The 23,672-nt window shown below is 37.7% G+C and overlaps 1 protein-coding gene across 2 annotated transcripts; it reads right to left on the reverse strand.

Annotated features, from left to right (window-relative positions):
• On the reverse strand, window positions 1-23,450 carry LOC141611483 (protein NAP1). 2 transcript variants are annotated; one of them, XM_074430029.1, is made up of 24 exons: window positions 23,217-23,450; window positions 21,726-22,056; window positions 21,558-21,632; window positions 20,668-20,748; window positions 20,500-20,580; window positions 20,251-20,333; window positions 17,738-17,822; window positions 17,001-17,126; window positions 16,766-16,873; window positions 16,426-16,470; window positions 16,202-16,344; window positions 13,243-13,375; window positions 12,662-12,775; window positions 12,364-12,442; window positions 12,088-12,281; window positions 8,534-8,679; window positions 7,446-7,527; window positions 6,153-6,263; window positions 5,853-5,978; window positions 5,642-5,775; window positions 5,472-5,568; window positions 3,029-4,020; window positions 1,905-2,105; window positions 1-618 (listed from the first exon to the last, which is right to left on the reverse strand). In XM_074430029.1, the coding sequence occupies exons 2-24, from the start codon at window positions 22,023-22,025 to the stop codon at window positions 159-161; spliced, it is 3,996 nt and encodes a 1,331-aa protein (XP_074286130.1). In that variant the 5' UTR covers window positions 22,026-22,056; window positions 23,217-23,450; the 3' UTR covers window positions 1-158. The 2 variants fall into 2 exon arrangements, with proteins under 2 accessions (XP_074286130.1, XP_074286131.1); XM_074430030.1 differs by having other exon boundaries at window positions 21,726-22,053; window positions 23,217-23,383.
• Between the last annotated feature and the right edge of the window lie 222 nt (window positions 23,451-23,672).

A 23,672-nucleotide genomic window follows, 5' to 3' on the forward strand; every position in this document is an offset into this window, starting at 1 on the left:
TCGTCCAACACGAACCAAATATATTACAATACAAATGTATCAGACTCATATACAACATGTCGAAACTGAGAGTTTGATTTAAGCTTAATTTCTTGATCATTAGTTCGTTACACACCATTACTCGGATTGAAGAATAAACCTAACTAACTCTAACAGTCCTACTTGTATGATATTGGACCTGACCTTGATACAGCAAATCTTGGAAGAGGACTCGGTCCCGTGCTTCCAGATGCCGATCCTTCACTAAATTTGACCTTCCGACTTGAAGTGTACTCTAATGGACCAGAACCTCGGAGATTCCGATATCTTTTATCATTAAGCTGTGCAGTTCCTGATTCAGCATCATACGAATGTTCTCGACCAAGGCCTGAAGATTGAGCCATCTCACCTCGAACCTGTCTCAATGCTGGAGAACCATGCATTAGAGACACTCCGGGAGAGCTGCGAGGCGACATATTCCGTAGAGCAAGCGGGATTGCCGGAGAGTTCCCATAGTATTGACTATAAAGAGACCGGATAATAGAATATGGAATACAGTCCTCCAATGAGCTTCTAGGAAGATAAGGAGAGATTTCACACAGCTGGTCCATGAAGATTAGTTGAGGCGCTAGATCAGACCTGAACAAGAAACAATGTAAGAGGGATACCTAAAGACTGGTTAGTCTCAAATGTGTGACCGTTTCATACAAGAGTCCCCAATATATAATTTGGGATCTTTAATACAAGAGTCTCAAATGAATTTGCTCGTTTTCAGGAAAGGTACTGTGTTGTGAGCTAGTACATCATTGTGTATTTCATCATGAATTGGATACCTTTGTGACCGGCTGACCGCGCCAATTTCGAGTGATTATCAATCAACTGATTTTGTGTATTGCCAAAATACAATGGAGCAGGATACAAGATGGGGCACAAATGGAATGCAAGATCTCCACTCGTTAATCGGCTAAGGTCAACAGCCTAGCCGGTCTTGTATTTTTATAATCTCAAGTTGACATAAACCAAAGTCCAAAACTATTCAGCTTTATCAACGCAAAAATAATGAAGGTATGGTATGGCTTCTGAGTTCTGATGACACCTTCCCGAATGCATAACTAGTTCAGGAGAGACCTAGGGGTACTAAACTACTAATAGGTTCGAGACTCTCAGTCTCACAGGCACACCTAAGAGAGTCTAACCAAATTAGGAACTGATTTCATTAAAGCTGAGTAAAATAAAAACTCCAAGATACTTAAACCTATTTAGTGGGTCAGGATGCAAATTACACCGCATCAAACAGGCATCTACCAGCAAACTCATTAGAGGAACACCCTTTGCCAGATTTACATGTACCGGTAGGCAGTCGGCAGCAGCGCAATCACCTTAACTGCACCCACCCTCCGCCCTGCGGCCCTCTTCTTCCCCCAAAAGAGAAGTCCCACCCAGAACAGTTCATATTTCACCCATGCTATATTCAGAAATGGAATAAATAAAGTTCAGATTTGATTTCTTTCATCTGCAAGAGTTGGGAATCAATCGCCTAGCCAGTAGCCACTTGTTTAAGAGGTGAGAACCCTTACGACTACCACTCAGAAGTCAGAACAACTTACTTTTGTGGGAAATAATTATAATGTGTATACTACTAACTACTGTACCATGGTTGTAAGTTCAAGAACACAATTTTACATAAAGTTAATACACTCAAGGCTTTACAGATTCTGCAACATGGGGATATGGCCTAAATTGAACGAGCAGTAAATTATAGCTGTCAGATACTTTCCAAAACAAATACATAAGATAGGTCCATCGACACTTAAAGGGGTATGTCTGATATGTAAACCAGGACAGCTTCCAGGGACAGTGGATTAGACTGAAGTAACTCAGTATTGCAGAGGGGAGAGAAAGGTCATGAAGGTTATAAATATTACCTGTTAGTTTCATGCCAGCAGTCCAGGATCAGTCCAGTTGACATTTTTACAAAGAGCAGTAAAGTAGCCTTGGTACTTGCTTCAGCTGTTAAAGAGCTCTGCATTTGACTCTCCAAAGTCTCATCAACATGGCCGTTAGCCACTTGATTTTCCCTTTCCATTCTGACATATTCATTTCCAGCAATCACTGCATTTATGCATCTGCAAATAACGTTGACTATGTTCAAAATTTTAGAGTGAGATGAAATTGGGACCAGAAAAAAGAAAATTTTTAGTAAAGCTCAGTCAGTGGCTACTCCAGAGGGAATTACAAGAGGGGAATCACAAGAATTCCAAGAATTGAATAAGGGATTCAAATGAAAAAGACTTTATTAGCTTCAACGAAATCGGATTTCAGAGTAAAAGAGCTAAAGAAAAAATGGGAGAGGAAACGTGATATATTTTTTTAACAAGACATTGTGTCCAAGAGATAAATTTATACTAATTTTTGCAGTTTTTTAACTCGCAAATAACTACTTATCTATCTGTTGAACTATAAACTGAACTTTTGATGTGACAAATCTGCTACACAAATTGAAATAGCATCGATTCACCGCCTTCAAGGACAATAATTTTGTGCTGAGAAAAGGAGAATACAATGGCTTCATTTGGTTTAACAGAAAATATTTTCAGCGGAGACTTATTCAATAAAATCCCATGGTTTAGCTGTACAAAAGAAGGACAAAGCAGAGCAATAAGAGGGAAAACTTGGTCACTCCGTTGCACCAAGGCCCAAACACAAATACTTGAAACAATTAAACATTCCAGAGTCAGTGTAATAATGGGAATATAGGTTGTTCTTTGAGGGTTTTCATTCTCCCTCATTTCCCCCTTTCCCGTTCCCATCCAAAACTATGGAAGTTAGGAAACTTGCTTGGAATATGCTTTCCCCAAGTTAAAACAGAATCTGAGTATGGCAATTAGAAATTTGCTCGGAATATGCTTTCCCCAAATTAAACAAAATCAAATAGAAATATTCCAAACGCCCACTAATAAGACTGAACAAGGCAAAGAGATAAGCACCATCACCACAACATCACTAAACATCTACACAGAAGTAACCAGTGCATTGTTTCAGATTATACCTTGCCAGGCAATGAATATTATTGTTGAAACCACCTGTATCAACGTTAAATGCTGTTGTACTCCATATGCTTGATGACATGAAAGCAGATAACAAATATGGCAGCCAGTTCCATGAAGCGTCATTTGCCACACCTACGTCTTCCATTATGGATCTAACAAATTGTGAATCATGGTCATTCGCAACACCAACGCCATTCGCCACTTCCTTCATCCTGCTGATATCCTTTTTTTCTGGGACTTCATTAGGTAAATGCTGTACGATTCCTTCTAGCAAAGAATAAATTAAAGGTGCATCTTCCTTGAGAACATGACCAGCTGCTTCTGAAATAAGCCGATCGAAAGCCAAGGCATGCCCTGCTTGAATACAAAATCCAACTACTGTATCCAAGTCTACAATCTGCTTAATATAAGCATCAGTTTCTATACGATCACCGGAGTTCAAGGTTCCAGCCATAGCCTCTAATACATCACGATTTGACCGTAGTGACGTGCCAATGCAATTTAACAGTGCCGCAATGTGCTCTTTTATCAACCTTTCCAACCTGTCAACTCCATAACTTCCAAATAGATGAACAAAAGCTTGTAGTTCCCTTGTGTCAGTCACAGACTCTGCAAAGTAACCACCTATGGGTCTTGTGCTCCTAAAGCATTTGTGAGCTGGCACATACAGGACACCAGCCCCAGATACATCCTTCACGATATGATCTATGTACCAATTGCAAATAGTTTCGGTGGCTAATCCTGTATTTAGATTGGCAGACTTTTCAAAAAGGTGAAGAGAAGAGATTGGTCCCGCAAAGACTTCTGCTAGTAGAACTTCCCGGATACCCTGGGTTAAATCCATGCTGACATGTTGTTCTGCAAGATGAATTATACTCATTTGTCTACGAATCAGAGATTCAAGAACAGATGGACGCTGAAGGTCATTATCTGTTTTAAGAACTGAAAGGAGTCTCCTTCTGAAGTTCCCAAGGATGCATTCTCTCATGTACTGCATTGATCAGATAAAAGCGTAAACCGATGCATGACGGCTAAATTTAGAGCAACTATAACCAAGACTCAGTGAGGTTTCCAGCTAAAGCATTGCCAGGGGACGTTGAAAACCTTACAGCTAATTTGCCATATCGCATATCATCTGCTTCTAAGATTTGAATGAGTCCAATTTTCTACATTCTTCAATAGAAGTATATAAAGATACTGGAAAGAGCTCATGGCCGGATATGTTTATTATATTAAGATTGCAGAGTGGATCCTCCACATTTAAGAGAAGAAGAACTTCCTGCCTTTTAAAAGCGGGAGAATTAAGTATGAAATCAAGTTTGACATTCAAATAAAGCTTGAAAGTTGCCATCAATGTAAATGCTGAAATTTCCACAAAACTCTAGCGAACTACCGATCTTAATTTTGTAAGGGAGGGAGACAAGGGAACCTAAAATTTTCTAATATCCAACCCAAGAGACCCATCAAAAGCTTGAATAAACTAACAAATGACCAATGATATTATAAACTGTTGAGATCTTAACTCTCAGCCTACAAGAGGAAAATAGTCAAAACCAATTCAATGAACCACCAAGAACCTTTGGACTGTGAAATGGGAATGAAGACTTCATCTCACATATCAAAGCCAACTTAGCGACTCGCCTGTATTTTCTCTTTAATAGAACGAAACAAGTGAAAAAGTTTCTACAAATCAGCAAACCAGCCAAAAATAGCAACCCATCCAACCCTATTGTTGATGAAGAGCGTGTGATTTTCCCATTCCCACAACACCATCATCTCAAAGCTCAGGACCCAACACCAAAACTGAATGAAACTCAATAATTAGTCTACTTTTCATCAGTGTAGAAATTTCCACAACACCACCATCTCAAAGGACAAAAAATTTCTTTATGGAAGACATCACTCTACCCAAAACATGCGATTAAAAGAAGAAAAACAGAAGGGGAACCAAATGAAGATTGAAGAACATGGATAAGATACCTCAAACAATAAGAACACCCTATTTAACAATACAAGAGATCTCTTCAGTTCACCTTTTTTTTACCAAATCTTAAGCTAGAGGCAACATTACTTAGCTTAGATTGCTTCTAAATTTCCAACAGATAGTGTAATTCATCACGTATAAATGTGCGACAAAGCCTAACAAGACGAGCTCTCCCTGCCCTAACCAAAACAAAAAGAATAAAAAATTATCCTAGAAGAAATTTTGTTTAAGACCATATACGGCAAGGCAAGACGTTGCGAGATTCCAAGGTTTCAGAGTAAGTTAACAAAGAGTTTTACAAGCTCATCCCAAAATAAAGAGTCCTTGTCTCGTCTTATTGTAGGGTAGTAACAATGTTGTTTGCCTTTATATCAGTAGCAATAAAGCCTTAGTCCCAAAATTATTTAATTGTATCATGGCATGAGCAACAATAACAAAGGTAGAAAGAAGATGCACACCTCTCTTAAAACAAATACATGGTTCAGAACGCATATTGGTTCCATATCATTTAAAACAGAGCAAAGATTTGTCAACCTCTGCATGGCAGCTTCTAACCTGACAGAGAAAAAATTGAGATAGTACTGTTGTGCTGTCATGCATAATGAATCAGACATGTTAAAAGCCTTACATTTTAACAGAAGTATTATTTTCAGGATAGCTCTCTTGGCCAGGCGTTCCGGGTAATCCTCTAGGGGATTTGGATGACAAATTTGAATGCCTTGATGAAGAATTTAGGTAGATAGCTGCTTGTTCTGGGAGAAGCTGACATGCATCATAGATTATTCATCAATAACTTTTTCAGCACCAAAATAAATAAAAAATCACAATCTTTTACCAACCTGCATCTCTAGAGAACCAAATCCTCCTTCAGAATCAAGAATATTGATTAAACCTTCCAGTCCGCCCATGATAGACTCTATAAGAGACTCCACATACAGAACTGCATCCCTTCCAACTTTCGTGACCTGTACTAAAAATCGGATGAGTGAAGTTGTGTATCTCTGTTCCTAGTTATGGGACTCCACAAACTGGAGCACTGAAAGAAAGATCCTACTTTAGTTCTGGGTGATGAAGGGAAGGTTCATAAATCTTTTGGTTTGATACAGTTACAAATATGAAATTTGCATTTAGTACGATACCTCTTCCGGAACAATGTGAGAAGCACACTCTGGAAAACTGCTTGCAACTCCCAACCATGCACAACAGTGTTGAGGACGTCCTTCAGGACCAAACATGGTATTCCTGAAAACCTGTGCCAACAGTAAACCAAATCAAATGAGATTGGGCATGATTCAACATTATATGATCAACAACAACTTCCATTTCGAGAAAACTAAGTTGTAAGCTTCCCTGCCCCCGGATCAGTCCTGATCCTGGCAGGGGCAAGGACGGGTGTCTGCAAAGGACAGAAGGGTAAAGAAAGTCCATAAACTAGAACAATCACGATTACTAGCAACAACAACAACAACATCAGAGCCTTAATCCCAAAATGATTTGGGGTCGGCTGACATGAATCGTCCTTTCGAACCGTCCAAGGGTGAACGCACGCCTCAAAATGCGAATAAAAAAGAGAAGATGAAAAACAAAAGGGAAGAACGAAAATGTAATGGAAAGTCAAGGTAAACTTAGGGGTTTTAAAATCGAATTCCGGATTTCTTTTATAAAAACTTAAAATTTAAATCGAGAGAAAAGATTAGAACGATTTTTAAAACGGAAATAGAATTAAGGATCCGGAATGAACCAAGTAAAATCTATAAGAAAGTGGTTGGTAAAAAAGTGCAATAAAGGAGAGAAGAATAAATAATTTAATTTCTTGAAATTAAATAAAAAAACACTAAAAATCACGATTACTAGCAATGAGAAAAAAATTGAATGTTTTCATGCCTGGGCTAATCACGTCAACTAATTGCAACAGCTTTTACGCTAAATAATCTGAAGTATATGCCTTTCACATTCCAGTATTCTTATTCAGAGACAGATACCCATAGAGAAGAACAACAAGCCAGCAAGCCATCTACCTCATCTAACCCCCATTCATAATAAGACAATCTCAGAATGATCCCGTGCAGTCCCTCCATTAGGCCCAGAGGTGACATACAGGCATTATGTACATATAATTTGTTTGGTATTGTTAAAAAAAAAAAAAAAAAAAAAAAAAAAAAAAAGAAGTAGAAACCACGAATGAGCAAATAATTTGCTTATAACTGTTTGAATTTAGTGCATTTTGACGTCATTGATTCAATAAGATCTCTTCTCTCTTGCTCCTAGTATCGAGACCAGACCGCTTGGGTGAACTAGAAGTGAAATATATTTCACATTACCGACAACATTCATAAAAGGAGCGGGAAAAGATCAAAAACTCCTAGGTAATAGTATTCCAGTAAAAAGGTTCATATCGCAAATTTGCCAGGAATAATCAAATTATAACTGACCGAGGTAAGATGCTGATGATAGAAGTACAGTTTCTTGAGGCTGCCATGTTTCACTAGCTGGAATTCAATCTCATCAACACACCTGCACATTAGGGTAAAATGCATAAGAGTTTACAGACTCCTTTGTATCCGATAAAAAATCAACCACCACCGTAGATATATAGGTAATTCCGCATTGGTCCTAGCTTGGGCGGTTGCTAGCAGATAGAAACTCACAGCAATAAAATACCATGTCGCCTAATGTAAGAAATGTGTAACAAAAGAACAACACATTGCATTATTAAATGGCTTATAATGCAGAGCCTTTGAAATGCAAGGCACTACACAACAACAACAACAACAACAACATCAGAGCCTTAATCCCAAAATGATTTGGGGTCGGCTGACATGAATATCCTTTAGAACCGTCAAAGATACCTCCTAACTAGCGTCTAGCTGAAAAGACATTTTTATCAAGCGATCAAGCCAAACAAAAGATGCAAGAGACGTTGATTTTTCATGGCCACTGCAAGCATCAAATTGGCTGTTTAGATCGTGATCTAATAACATTCTTGATGACGTCGCCAACTTCTCTGGGTTTTTTCAGAGGTTAAACAAAAGATGCAAAACTTCCACAGTTCCTTCATGGGATGTTTCTCAAAGATGCCGTCAACTCGTTAAGGTAGCTGAGTTCCTCTTGAATCGAGACACGGATTAATCGTCAAGCCTTTTCATATATTAGGCAGCATATTATGTCAAATCACACTTAACCACATTATATTCTATTGTGGCAAAACTTATTAAGTAATGGCACAAAAGCAACTTCACTAGTGATTTACATTGTTGCTACATGGAAAGCTTCTCAAAGATACACAAACTTGACCCATAAAGTCCACCCACAGTTCCACATTTTGAACACAGGTTGAAAATTATAGTCCATGCAAAAGGACTGCATACTGGAAATCAATATTGTTTACTCACAGCAGGACGGAGTTGCTTTTGTGCTCCCAGTATATCATCCAATTACGAATGTTACACTCACCAAACACCCACCTGGATATATAAAATATTATAGAAAGAAACATGCCCTGTATACTTGGACAACCCACCTTGACCAATTATATGCAGCATTGCCTTCAACTAATAAGCCTTCCTTGCCAGTGGAAACCGTAGCTTTCTCAAGATGTCTGATGTTGATGGAAGATCGAGATGATGTGACAATCATTAACACCGACAACCAATCTTTACGAAAATCCTGACAGGAAACCCACCACAAATCATCAGCAGTGAAAATGTTGGCCCAAAAATCTCAAGAAAGAATAATGGGAGTCACAGTCAGTGGCAGACCTGGACCTTATTTAGTTTACTTGTAATGAAAATAAATCAAATGATAGTATTGGCAATTTGGCATCCATTAATCAAGTTAGTTAACATCTAAACAATTTAGCTATCAAGTATCAAAAACTATCTCCTGAATATTTGTAGAAAATATTAGCTTAATCAATAATCAGAAGAAGATAAAGCAACCATGGCAATAATTCAAAAATAATGAGTGTATCTATATACACGCAAATACAACAACAACAACAACATCAGAGCCTTAATCCCAAAATGATTTGGGGTCGGCTGACATGAATCATCCTTTCGAACCGTCTATGGGTGAACGTACGCCTTAAAATGCGAATAAAAAAGGGAAGATGAAAAACAAAAAGGGGGAACGAAAATGTAGGACTAAAAAACTAACAATTGAAAACAAAAACAAAAAAAACCAAAAAAAAAGGAAAGGAACATCGAATTAACGAAAATCCATCCCTTTAATACTACTTTTATTTGATTCATTAGGCCACATGGACTGCGATCTGCAACTCGCCAATTTTTTCCTTCATTGTTTAGCATTTCAGGACAATAGGTTTTCAACATTGGAATAGAATATGTAACGCACATGCCTAGTCAGCATTACCATGCTAGTTATATCCTAGGAATAGGAAGTGGTTGAGTTTGATAAAAAGATTGCTAGACAGTCAGTGATTCTGTAATTATAAGAGGCTTTAGCATCATCATTTGTATTCATTCAGACTTTTGACAAGACTTCTCTCTTCTCAATCTTTCTCGAACTCTTTGTAATATTTCAGCTTTGAAGCTCAATAGAATCTGTATCCGAATTCTTTATATACTATTGAGCTCCTGTGACAGAGTTCCTATTTGTTACCTTCTTTTCAGTTAAATCCCTGAAAACAGTTAAAAACTTACAAATTTTGACAGCAACTGAAATAATAAAATTGGATACACGTGGGGATCCATAGCAGTTTATAACCAACTGCATATAAATAGTTTCCACAATCAGAGCCATCCAATAAGGGTCCTGTTTCTCTCTCAAAATCTGAAGGTACTGTTTTTTACTTTTTACAATTCTTTTCACCCCTTAATCTTTCTCTCTCTTCCCCCTTTATCTCCTCGTCACTTAGAAAAGCATCCCATTTGTGGACCACCAATAAGTGATTATCCTCCTCCACCACCATTTCCATGGTTATCTCCTATACTACATAAAAGAAGTCACCTTTGGCCCCCATCATCTCCCTGCCTTGGCCCCCCAACGCCCATTTCATGCTACCGCCACTCATATAATTATTATTTTAAAAGGGATAGCCAATCTCCTGGTGTCATTTGGTTTTTGTACCGACGATGAAGCAAAAGTGTTCCGAAAAGTGTGTAGAGCGATTGTCTGGCACCGTAAAACCATATCCTAAACCTTTCTTCGGCAAACGTTGTGATGGGTTCGGTGTGAAGGTGGTAATTGATGGTTCCATGAGTAGAAGTTATGTTACTCTAACACTTCACTTTGGTCACTTCATTCTAGACCAAAAACTTGAAAATTTCGCAGAAAGTTACCGTATCCGACACTCGACACTTTCAGCCGAGTCGGAGTAAGATAGGGTGGAAGGCATGACTATACGGAAGCCTAGCTTTCTTCTTTTGGGTCTTAAATTCTTAATCTTGCTTACTCATTTTTCTATTTTTTTTATTTCGTTTTGTTCGAATTCGAAATGGGCCTGACTATATCTGAAATGAGACAGGGCGCCCACTTCACAAGCCCAAGGGAACTCCATCTTTCGTAAAACTGATTGGCAATAGGAGGAGAGCCTCTAGGCCTTATAAAGTGAACAACTCTCTACTCCGCCAACAATGTGGGACTTCACATGTGGTTTTCTTACATTCCAACATGTTTCTTTAATGGGAGGATCTGATGTTATAGTTGTTCTTTAATGAGAGGATCTGAGCGATTAATTAAATGAATGGTGTAGATCATAATAACTATATATAGAAAACTGCTTTGGATCCCAACACGATATGTAGACAGGGATAGCAAGGGCAAAGAACTTGTCAAAAAAGAACAAGGAGGCAGAGAACCTGGTAAAAGTGACTTTTGCTTCTCATCAGCTGAATAAAAATATCAGACCCTAATGAAACTAATCTTTCACAAATATTAGCAGGCTTATTACTTTTTTTTCATATCTTTGGATTTTACCAAAATATGTAAAATCTAAGAAATGTCTACAACATGAGGCATTTTCACAAATTCAGTGCCTCAATTCCCAAAAATCACAAATTGAAGCAGTGAAATGCCGAGGAAATTAAGACACTGGAGGAAATGATATAGTAAAAGTTTAGTTGAGAATAGTAAATCTGGATAAGAGAAGGCAACAAAGTCAATGGGGTTTGGTCAAAATCTGTAGTGTTGAAATGGCGTGAACTTTGGCAGGATGATTGTCATAACTCAAAAGGTAGTACTCTGTATCAACAACAAAAGTAAAAATTTAGAGATCTTCACAAAATTGAAGTTTGTGAAGGTGTGCATCAGTTAGGAGGCTGGAGACTTGGAGTACAGAAAAGGCCTCTAGAGGCAGAGGAAGACCGAGACAGACATGGTTGAGAGTGATAGAGCACGATATGAGAGTTCTGGGGCTTGAGGAGAGTATGGTGACGGAGAGGGCACAATGGAGGGAAAGGATACATGTGGATTTTTAGTATTTGATGTTTTTTGACAGATTTAGTGTTTTTTTATTTATTTAATTTAAAGAAATTAATTTATTTATTTTTCTCTCCTTTATTACACACTTTTTCAACAACCACTTTCTTATAGATTTTACCTGGTTCATTCCGGATCCTTAACTCTATTTCGGTTTTAAAAATCGTTTTAATCTTTTCTCTCGATTTAAATTTTAAGTTTTTATAAAAGAAAGACGGAATTCGATTTTAAAACCCCTAAGTTCACCTTGACTTTCCATTACATTTTCGTTCTCCCTTTTTGTTCTTCATCTTCCCTTTTTTTATTCGCATTTTGAGGCGTGCGTTCACCCATGGACGGTTCGAAAGGATGATTCATGTCAGCCGACCCCAAATCATTTTGGGATTAAGGCTCTGATGTTGTTGTTGTTGTTGTTGAAGGTGTGCATCTAAAGGAAAAATCCATGTTTTTCCTTGTATAGAAGATAATCACATGAGGTTGAAAGATCGCACAAAAGTGAAAAAGAAGTAGTATGAATATTAAGATGTGAGCTACCTTTCAAGGTAAGGCAAGGAGGTCATTTCATTCTGATTGAATAATTTTAGTTTTTGAATTGATTGCAAATAGACTACTCGTTTGATTTCTAATATTTCTTACCGTTAAATCACATGTGATTGCAGAGATATTTTCACCCTGTGGTTTTGGTATTTTTTCCAAATGCTGAACAATCTTCTGAAAATTTCCTTTTAAGCTAGCATCCAAATCAAGTGCAACCATTCCGGGAGTTCCCAGCAGAAACCGAATTCTACCAGCACAAGATGATAGATAAGATAATGCATAACATCTGACCGCTGCATTACATGAAGACATTAGTGTCAAACCCTTACAAATGAAATTTAATCACTATTTGCATAGCAAAAAATTGTAATTGACCTGCGATGTACTTGCGCACTAGGCAGCAAAGACGATCCATCCCATCCAACAAAAACCCTATAGTTGGATCAGTAGGATCCTGAAATCAATGTTTTGAAGAGAAGAAAGAAAGAAAAAAAAAGAATAAAGCATATGAGAATGAATAAAAAATGAACCAACTGAAAACAGTACGTCAGAATTCAACAGTAGCAATGTTACTGCAAGATGACGTGCTTAGAAACCCCCAAGCTTGCTCAGAGATCAAACTATATAATCTATATAAACCTTTTTAAAGGCAGAAATAGAATAAGCCACTTACAATTTCAACTGGAAGCACATGATTGCTAACTCTTGACTTTGAAGACATAATTCCTATATGTTGGAAGTACCATATCACCTCGGATTGGGCCAATGCCAAAGCTGAAAAAACCATCTAGAAAAAACACAGAAGAACTATAAGAATAGGCTGTAAGATTGCTTAATAAGCATTAGCTATTTCTAAATGACAACAGATCAAAACATGTAGATAGACTAGTAATGATGGGGGAGCGAGCGAAAACGGATATATCTATCCGCACAAGGTAATGGCGCGTACATCGCTTCAAAAGGAGAAAAATTAACATCAGCATGTTTTTTATAGAATCTTTTATCATGTAACCTAAAGAGAACTTAAGATTTTCACAGCTCTCCTAATTATATTACATTTTGCAACAAATCCCCATTCCCCAGAAATTAGACTTTTGCAACAAACATATCCAGCAAACTATTCCTAGCAATCTCAGCAAATCAATTACGGTAGCAAATATTAACAATTTATGGGACATGCCTGAATTGTAGGAGCTCTTCATGACACATCACAGCAAATTATTACAGTAGCACAACGATAAATTTTGGTCATACCTGAATGTTCGGAGCCAGCAAACTAGGCTGATCTGTAAAAAAGAGCACCATTCTCCCAATTTCCTGCTTCAATAATATTCTTCTTTCATGGTGTATGACATCACAACACAGGAATGCTTGTTCATGCACTTCACTGGAAGACGAGTAAGACATTAAAGCGCATACTAAGCAATGTTCTGACAGAAAGATAACAAATATGTAGCAAAAGAAACTTAAAAGAATTCCAAGAAATGAGAACTTTTTTTTAAACAGTGTCTTCTTCACATTCAAGCCTTTATCTAAGATAGAATTCTCCTTTCTCATAGATATTCATTTAGGGTGTGCTTGGATTGGGGAATGTGGAGGAGAAGGGAGGGAAGGATTTGGGAGAGAGATAAATTCCTTTGTTTGGTTAGCAAAATGAAGGTGGGGGGATTTGGAGGGGAGGGAAATTGAATTCCTGCATTCCCTCCTCCAAGCCCTCCTCCAAGCCCCCCTCCAACAAAGGGCAGATTTGAAGAAAAACCAACTCCTCCATTCTCCTTCCCCTTCATTTTTCTATCCATACAAGGCCTTAGTCTCAATGTTCTGCTTATAATAAACCCAGTCTAGTGTAGAAAAACAATTCAACTTATATGTATAAACTGCTCGATTGACCTCCCGAACTTGCCTCCTATTCTCTGTCGCGGTCTCACTGGTCTTCAACAATTATTAGTCACTTTCACCCTACTTGCGCGATACTTAGTGTGGCCATAGTTATAAATTGTGATGACACTTCTAACTAATGACAAAATTTTAAAAACTACGGAAGTTGCATTTGATCCTTCACCTATGTCCATATTGCTACCTAACTTGATGACTAGTATTTGAGAATTTTTTTTCTGCTGTTAAAAATTGAAAAAATGTCGAGAGGATAGGGCGGAAAGTAAAGAAAGTAATAGACACTAAAATCAAAGATCATCAAGGAGCTGAATTAAGGAACCACAAAAGGGCCAGTTAGCCAAATATTGGAAATGGTGACACACTGACACATACTACATGGCATTTCAAATCCACGTTGTATATAGTAATAGTAATAAGCCAGAGCTGATGGTGAGAGTTTTGGACATTATTTTTTGTTTTGTTGAAGTGGCACAGATTCATTATATGAGATTTGGTAAAGTTTTTACTTTAGTTACTTTGTATCAACTATCAAATGCGCCAGAAGATTAGTATATTAAATACAAAAGCCTGGGTCACTACCAGGAGATCCTTTCCCTTCTAGTTCCATTATCCTGGTGATCACGGAATGGTTTATGATGCCCTTTTTCAAGCATCCGCTGTGTACTCCCCTATCAGACTTGAAACAATTGACGCTTATAACTAAGCATGGCCATCTTTTCTTTATCGGTCATTGGAACATTTTCATGATATATAGAAGCAATGCTAACTAGAAGTTGACAGGAATTTAAGCCTACCCAGAACATCAACAGATCTTGCAAGAGCTTTTTAACATTGGTAAAGACACTTCTGTGGTTCCATTTGACTCTCTAAGATCATTTTTAGCTGAGTAGTAACTCAAAAATATAAAAGGATACATAATACTTGGTGGTATCAATTAGCATTCTCTGTCTTTGAACTAAGGAGATAACATGCATAATACCTGCTTTATGGATTTGCATTAAGCGAAAATCAAGCAATGCACTAATTAGGATAATAAAAGGAAGAAATGAAGAGATAGTGAGGTGCTAAAGAAGACCCGACAAGTCTTGGAAAAGGTTACACCCCCCTCCCCCCCCCCCCCCCTCACATGTGAGGTCCCCAAGAAACCCAGGGCAAAACCATGGGATCGCGCACTGGAGTGGGATTCGTTAGAGGCCCTTCCTCCAGTGGCATAATTTAGAACCCAATGCTAAAAGCTACGTACAAACTAACTCTCGCCAGATATTAAAAATGTCTAATCCCTGAAAATAAAAGGATTTTTTATCCAATCAGATGCACCAACAAACAACTGACAGCGCGTCTGTCTTTTGTACTACCTAAGCCTTGAAATCTGATGTTGACGAATTCAGTCACTGAATCAGCTAACACTCACAGCTCTTTAGAAATACCAATCAACCTCGACCACAAACTATGACTGATATCTCAATGGAGAAAAAATGCATCCATGTCTCGCAACTTCTCCAACTTGTAACATTAAGACCAAGTGTGATAGTTCCCCAGCAAAACCCGCTTGTTCTCAATGGAACTTTAGATTTGCAAACTTAAAATACACAAAGAAAAACCAAGAATGTGGAGAAACCTTATAGACTTGCAGCTGTAAGCCAATTCATTTGGCAATTCAGAGGAAGATATCAGAGACAGATTGATCAAAATCATAAAAGGCAAAGCTTTTCTTGATCTAGAATTTTCCTCATTACAATGTCACAAAGGATATAAAGCATTGAGAACTTAAAATCCACTCATAGGCTGTTATAGGAATTACAGTAAAATTTTGCATTCGTCTTTGTGCTAGTAGTGTTTTAGTTTGGTCAATAGTTAGCATGAGTGAACAAACATTAACGAGGTGGTTTCCCATTAGAAAGAATTTTGGGTGTTAAGAATCGAACGTTTGTTCTTCAAGAGAAAACTATCTACGTTGCATTTTCAGCCTCGTCTTTTAAAACATCCATTTTCCTTCCACAAGTAAAATCGGCCTCATGCTCAATTTGGAAACTTAACATGCAAACAAACTACAGGAATTCAGTTAAGATGTCAAACTTGTGTCTTACTTTGATACATAATAACTGAAGGCACTTACTGATGTAGACAGAGCGCCACTTACGAATTCATGGCACATATCTACCTCACATGCAAACCAGACACTCATCCACTATTACATGTGAAATATTATTTGCTGAGAAAAGAAAGACACTAGAGACAACTAGCATACCCAGATGAAAATATTTTTTGGTTAAAATATGTCAATCCAGCATCTTAAGATAAATCCTTACACTCATACCTGATCATCTTCTCAACCTGCTTTGCCACACTGTAATCAAGATCTGCTTCTTTTTGCTTTGTACGGCCGGCTTTTGCAATTTTTTTTGATTCTAGTATACGTGGCAAGACATATCGCTGATATTCCTCATGCAGTAGTATATACTGCACATTAATAAACTAAATCTTGTATCACTGTGCAAATGAGCCAAAACATTCACAAGAAGAAAAAGATGAAGACTTCACCTCATCCCTGAACAATGTGAGAACCAAGTTTTCCTTCAGCACAACCTACAATAACCATAGAAAGCCCTTATCATGAAGAATTTAATGAAAACACATATACAGTTGTGAATTTATTATACGTTACATCAGAAGTAAAATTAGTACGATGCAAGACAAGTTTAACGTTAATAACAGTTTAATTCTTTGATATATGATGGCTGAAAAAAAAACCAGCAATGAAGAAGGAAGGTGCCAATATCCAGAACTGAATCTTCTAAAATCTTTTTGTACTATAATAGAGTTATTTCTCACGAGAAACGGCAAAATTCAAAATTCAAGATTCTTATGAGATAGGCAGTACCAGAGCAATATCAATGCTGGCCACGCGGAGAAGTTCGTCTGGACAAACAAGGTATCCAAGAAGGACCCACTCGCGATAAGAAGTAACATTTGCTAGATCTTGAGCTCTCTGTAAAAATACATTATTAGGTCCAAGAAGAACTCTTATTGCCCACAACAGTCAAGTTATCTAAGAAACGGATATAAACGAGCTAAGCATTGAAATAGCACCAAGGCTTTTGAGATAGCCACTTTACCATGGGATGAGCAGAATTTGTAAGTATGTCAGGATATCGAGGATGATAGGGACTTAAAAAGCCCTCATTCCTGAGCTTCCTTGTATCTGCTGATAAAAAGATAACAGGTCCAACAGCCTCTAAAACCTGGACAAAAAAAACAAATCCAGAAGTTAAAACATCTACATACACAGTGAATCAAACAATGGCCTAGTAACAGGCTAACAGCTATTAACATGCATCACACTCATTTCACATCTCGGGCTCACCAACACACCCATAAATTACATTTACAAGCACAATGGCCATAGCCTTTAAATTAAAAGTAATTAATACGAATTGAAGATTTGATGTAGTCATGAGTAAATTTTGGAGTCTTATTGTGAAACAATACACTAAATTACTAAAACAGAAATGTAGGTCGCACTTCAAAGCAGCAATGACTTGAAATAACCAAACCGCGTCAATCTAAAAAACGTCCTGTTCGAGTTCAGAGTAACAGTTTACAAGAGATTGAAACTGAACATCCACAGCATATAGCAGTCATAGAATTTACTGAGCAAGCAACAGACGTGATGCAAAATTTGAAAAGGCCATAGCGTCGCATGCTTTTAGACATGTACATGATCATCATCTCCTCACACTCATATGAGAAATCATGAAAACATTACTGATACTCTGTACTAAAGATAATTTTCTAACTGCTCATAGATAAGCATATCTATCGTATGCTTATTTGTGTTAATAATGGTTATAACCTCTCCAATACGTGGGCTGACAAAATTAAGATCCTCCTGAAGTCCCTTCACTGGTGGATCATACGAGTCTATAAATTGAACCAACCTGCGATCCAAAAGAAAAGAATTAGCCACTTTATATGCTGAAACTTAGCAAGTCCAAGCTTACAATTCTGCATCTGACAATTCTGCAAGAACTTGAGGACAAAGCATGGGCCATATAACAAGCTAATATGATTGATCGAACTGTTGAAATACTCCCTCCGCCCCGGTCATTTGTTTACCTTTGGTTTTGGCACAAAGACCAAGGAAAGAGGAGGGGCCAATTATTAGATGACAAGTGGTCCAAATTGAGTGTGGGGGATCAAATTGCCCATCAAAGGCATTCCTAAAATAGAAAGGTAAACAATTGACTGAGACACCCCAAAATGGAATAAGTAAACAAATGACCGGGTCGGAGGGAGTACATTTTTAGGACAAGGAGAAGAGAACATGCCCTTAACACAAGGTTCTACGCATCCACTTTTGTTGAATGTTGACTAATGAGACGTATAAGACATTATGCAGCTAAAAGCAAAACGGAAAATGCTTGAAAATTTCGGTTCTTGTTAGAATCTTAAATGGGATGGGTCAACATAAATGATTCGTCACTCAGACTCCATTAAAATGCTGTAGATCATAATTCTTTAAAAGATCAACTATTAAGGAGACACGAATGAGAATATGGCAAAAAAAAAATAACATAAGAAAGTCCACAGAAGATACCATCTCTCATTATTTGCCAATGGGTTTCATATTATTGATTCTCAATTCATACAACAAACTAGGAACTTCGTCAGTTTCCATGAGATTATATTATGTACAGCTCTTTTATTCAAGAACATTTGAAGCCGATTCATCAACCCTTATTGCTAAAGGTGCCAGCTCCAAGGCCATTGCACATGGTAAAGTATGGTGCTCATATGGGAAAAAATTCATCTCCCAATGCACCTGAGCAAGTACGTCACCAACTTGGGTGTTTGCTACTGGTGTCCTCAGTATTTCCTTCAGCCTCAACCTAACTATTTGATCTATATATTAAATCCATTACCGTTAAGGTCAGCAGTAAATGTATTAGTTAGCTACATGTCTTAATTATGCCTCTTAACTAATAGGAGTAAACATTATTTAAGAGTAGTTCTAAGGTAACACCGCCATGAGGTCATACGGTCTTCAAAGAAAGCTCATTAATTCCCATGCCATAATTTTCAAGCATTCTACCACACTCAATGCATACCATTATTCAGTTTCATCTTTTGTCTCTCTCCTCACAAACCCAACCTACCTCACCCCACCCCCACCCTACCACCATCAGCTCAACCACCCTCCCCTCACCACAAAAATTGTACAGCTCCGCGGACCTCCCTCCAACACCCCCCCCCCCCCCCCCCAACATCCTCCACCCTCCCCACATACCATTCAAAACATCACCACCACCATCCTCCACCCCTGAATTTGTCGTTATTTAAGCACTTTCAGCAAAAAATTGACTGCCATCTGAAAAGTTTTACTATCGTTGAAAGAACACAGATTGTACTCAAACCTACAATTCTTCAAAGCTATCAACTATCAAAACATAGTTGAACACTTGAACCTTAGTACTGGATCCTTTTCCATAGACCAGATGGACTCATTTGTAACAGGCACGTCAGGCAGAACCTGTTATAGTCCATCAGCCTCAATAATGTTATGCAGGCACACCAACATCAACTTTAGGAGAGACACCGCTCACAGTTGCCAAAATAGAAACATCGTCATACCATAGAGAATCACGTCCATTGTAAGGATGGAATAGGGTTTTAAATAGCGGTATCTGTCGCGATTGCGGTCGCGGTAGTGGAGTCGCGGGCTCGTCCTCGACTCGGCCGTCGCGCTCTTAATCGCTGTTATCTCGGTGATATTTATTTTACAAGCTTTTGTACATATTTCATCATCTATTACTATTTCATATAAAGTTAAGATTAATTCTACTTAGGATAATTACTTTGACCAATGCTATACAGTTTTTAAGAGCTTTTCTTTAAAAAACTTGGCCCGTACAAGTTATAACTCGTTCATATCGGGTTCACTGCGGGCTGTATCGGGCCGAGTATCCTATACACGTTATAAATCGGTCGTTTCGGCCGATACTTTCTTGTTTTCAATTTGCCCGATACATCTGGGATATCTCGTATCGGCGGCTTCCGATATCGATACATCTCGGCCGATACGATACGTCTCGGCCAAGATTTAAAACCATGGGATGGATGGGTCTATTAGGGAGATATGAGAGCAGGGTCTACTCTCAATATATCAATGGTCATTGTTGCCGAAAGAGTAGGGAATAGGCCCAACCAGTCACAAACTTTGGAATAAGTGTGTGCCTCCGTTTCAGGTGAGACAAAAGATTCACTATTGTTGGGTTTTGAAAAATGACAGGTAAAATCTAAGTTGCTGAGGCTTAGCAAAATAGTGGTGCTATTGCTCATAAAAGGATCATAAAAACAACTTTGTACCTATGGTAAAAGTCACAATCACGGTCATTTCTCAAGATTCCATGCAAGAGGTTGTACAACTGTAGCATCATTTTTCCAGGTATCTGCATAGTGAGCAACAGCAAAATTTTAGTTTTGACATTAATGCACCTACAGGGATTTATATAGAAAGACACCAATAACCAAACAAAAAATTATAGAGAAAACTAGAAAAGTGCCACGAGAACAGTAATTTTAATGAAGAAACAGCAAGCAAGTCTCCAGACTTGCCTTTTCCGAAAATAGATTCACACGAACAAATGAGCAAAATAGATCCATAAAAGCGTGCAGTATAAACGAGTTTTGGTGAGGCTGCAACAGAGTTTCCCACTGATTAGATTTCCAAAACCACTAGGTCTTTAAGGCTTTCTCGAGCCTCTTTGTAATTTCAAAACTCACCAACAGTGTAATCACAGTGCTGCTTATATCCAACAGAAGCCTAAGTGCTTGCTCACGAAACGCCATCAAATCAAGAAGCAGCTGATAAGTAAAAATAAACTCAACCATCAATTATGATTTACACACACTTTAATCAGCTGCAAGCATATGACATTCAATAGTATAATCAATTTATATTGTTAAGTAGCATTTGGTTGGCACAGTTGATGATTTTTACATGACCTTCGTAAGCCTCAGAACACCCTAATGTTGACATTATCATTGAGCTAGATAGAATGACAAATAAAACTAATTTCTTGAACTGCTCTATATCAAATTTTCAATCACATTATTGATCGCACCAGGGTTACCGGATTCGCAATTCGTTCAATTCGCTTTCTTAATTCTAATTCGCAATTCGCTCAATTTAGCGAATTCAATTCGCTGGCGAATTACATTATTTTAAAATTCGGTAATTCGTCGAATCCAATTCGCAAAAGGATTATCCTTTTATATCAACAAAGCTAAAAAAAAATCATCTTCGTGTCAGAAATCAAAATCAAATTAAAGCTAAATCTACAAATCTACAATAGTGAATCAAATTATTGTGCTTGGCTTCAAAGTTCAAACTTCAAAATAACGTATCTTGTCTATACTTCAATTTTTCCTCATTTTTTTTGGTTTTTAGCATAATCATATAATTCGTTCATCTCAGCGAATAATTAAGATGAAAATGAATTGCGAATTAATTCGCAATTCGGAGGGGGGACGAGCGAATTAGGTAACCCTGGATCGCACAGGCAACCAGATTTTGGCTTTAAGATTCTTACAAATTCTTAAAATTATGTTAGTTCGGCAACAGGGGAAAAGAAGAAATGCAGAATAAATAAATGAACACATCAAGCACAAACCTGAACCCACGGTTCCAGATTTTGGAGAAAACCTTCTGCTCCATCCATCAATGTATCAAAAGCGAGTTTGTCAACCTGCATCAGTGCCAATCAAACTGCACCTTGAGTGACAGCCACATTCATACTATACAGCACCAATAAAAAAATTCAGGCAACGTCAATGCTTACACGCTCAAGGTTCAGTTTGCCTGTGTGCTCAGGAAACCTTCGCGCAACCAAAGTACAAAGCTTAGGAAAATTAGGAACGACACCAGCTTTCCAAAACGCTTCAGAATAAACATGATTTATGGAGTCCGGATGATCCAAAATCTGATTAAGTCGGTACATTTTTGCCATAAGTCCTTCCCCAACTTCCGTGAGTTGCACCACATATTGAATGTTCAAATTCTTCATAGACCCTCCAGAACTCTGTGTTTGACTCTCTGGTCCCATACTCTTATAACTCCTCAGCGACATCGGTGATGCCATTGGAATTTACAAATCTGATGCTTGAAACCTACTATAAAATGTAAAACAAACCCATTATACTAAAAAAAACGTTGGATACTAAACCAAATTATCAACTACTACAAAAACTTTACTAAGGTATACTCACACTATGATTGAACTCTCCACAACTCAGATTATTCGTGACATAATTTGGTTATACCATTAAATCGAGCTGAAGATCGTAAAATTCTACTCCCTCTATCCCATTTTAATTGTCCCCCTTGGGTGGATTTAAGAAAAACTGATGAACATATTATTATGGTGGGGATGGTGGTAGTTCATTGTCTAGGGCAATATTTTTTTTTTTTGAGAGAGGAACAATTAATTAATAGAACGTCATACGACACTTACAAAGAATAATTATAATCGAAAACAAGTCTAATGGAAACCAAAGAAAAATAATTTTCTTATAAACTAGGGATCTCAAAACATCATCTGACAATTCGGCTCGTCCTATTATCGCTATCTTCATGTAGCTTTTGAGATGATCCTTCGTTTGATTTATGAGAGAAAATTTACCTCTGACTGGTTCCAAAGATCGTTGACAAATTACTTTTACCCTTTAAAAGAACCCGCTGCAAACCATTAACGAACTACTCTTGACTATATTAATGATGAAACTAACCCCGCGAATAAATGGAAAAACCCCGAAATAAGGGACGGGCAAACGATTCTCACCAAAAGGGAGACTTTTATTGAATAGCAAATAGATATGCATACTATTGATTGAAATTTGAAATAATTTTGGGGCTTACCATCGATCGATTGATAATCGATGGGAGCCCCTTCATTGTCTAGGGCAATATTAGATGCTCATCTTTTTTACTTACCGAAACGACGTAAAAATCAACACATATCCACAGTTGAGATTATTCATAGCACAGCTTAGCGACTCAATTAGATCTAACGAATTCAAAAAAATCGCCGAAAATTCAACGAATTTCCACTAAACGCCTTTCGTAGTTGCCAAATCAACCAATTTTCCGGGCATTATACCACACACATTGACAAATGCAGCAATTATACGCAAACAGAAGCATGATAAACTCGAAATTCATAAAGTTATTATGCTCCAATTTAGTATAATACGCAATAAAATGAGATCGAGTTCGTAACGGAAATTCGAAAAATTGAAACAATTAGAAGATGAATCGTAATTGAAAAGCTTACATTTTACGGCATGGAAGTGGAATCAGCGAATTGGAAATGAAGTAGTTGGTAGTAAGTGTTGAAATGAAGGAAAGTTGAGTTGAAAGTTTGGTAATTGTGGTTGAAGTGGTTTGTTAGTGGAACTACGAGTTTAGAAGAGAAATACGATATCATACAAATGATACAATACACTTCTGCAGTTCTGCGATACTAGTTGATGGCCTGCGGGCCGCGCCCGGTTGGAGGCAGGACCGCAATTTGGAGAACCGTTGAGACGAGCACATATAAATGCATAGAAATGGAAATTTAGTTGGGGAACTATACATATGCAACACTCTAGTGTACATAAAACACCTAAACTGACGAGTTTCAAACATCATCAAAACTAAATGGCTCAGCCGTTAGCTAGCTCACATACTGTTAAGTGTTAACCTTATATGCTAAGAAACATCAAGTTAATTAACAAATAATTCAAAT

Source organism: Silene latifolia, chromosome 11 (assembly GCF_048544455.1).
Source record: "Silene latifolia isolate original U9 population chromosome 11, ASM4854445v1, whole genome shotgun sequence".
In the NCBI taxonomy this organism is placed as follows: domain Eukaryota; kingdom Viridiplantae; phylum Streptophyta; class Magnoliopsida; order Caryophyllales; family Caryophyllaceae; genus Silene; species Silene latifolia.

Excerpts from the sequence above, each read along its gene's own strand:
- LOC141611483 (XM_074430029.1), bottom strand. The coding sequence starts at position 22,025 with ATGGCATCACCGATGTCGCTGAGGAGTTATAAGAGTATGGGACCAGAG. Across the intron at positions 7,528-8,533 it reads GCTGCATATAATTGGTCAAG|GTGTGTTGATGAGATTGAAT; the intron begins GTGGGTTGTCCA and ends CCTAATGTGCAG. Across the intron at positions 6,264-7,445 it reads ATCATCAGCATCTTACCTCG|GTTTTCAGGAATACCATGTT; the intron begins GTCAGTTATAAT and ends CTGTTGGCACAG.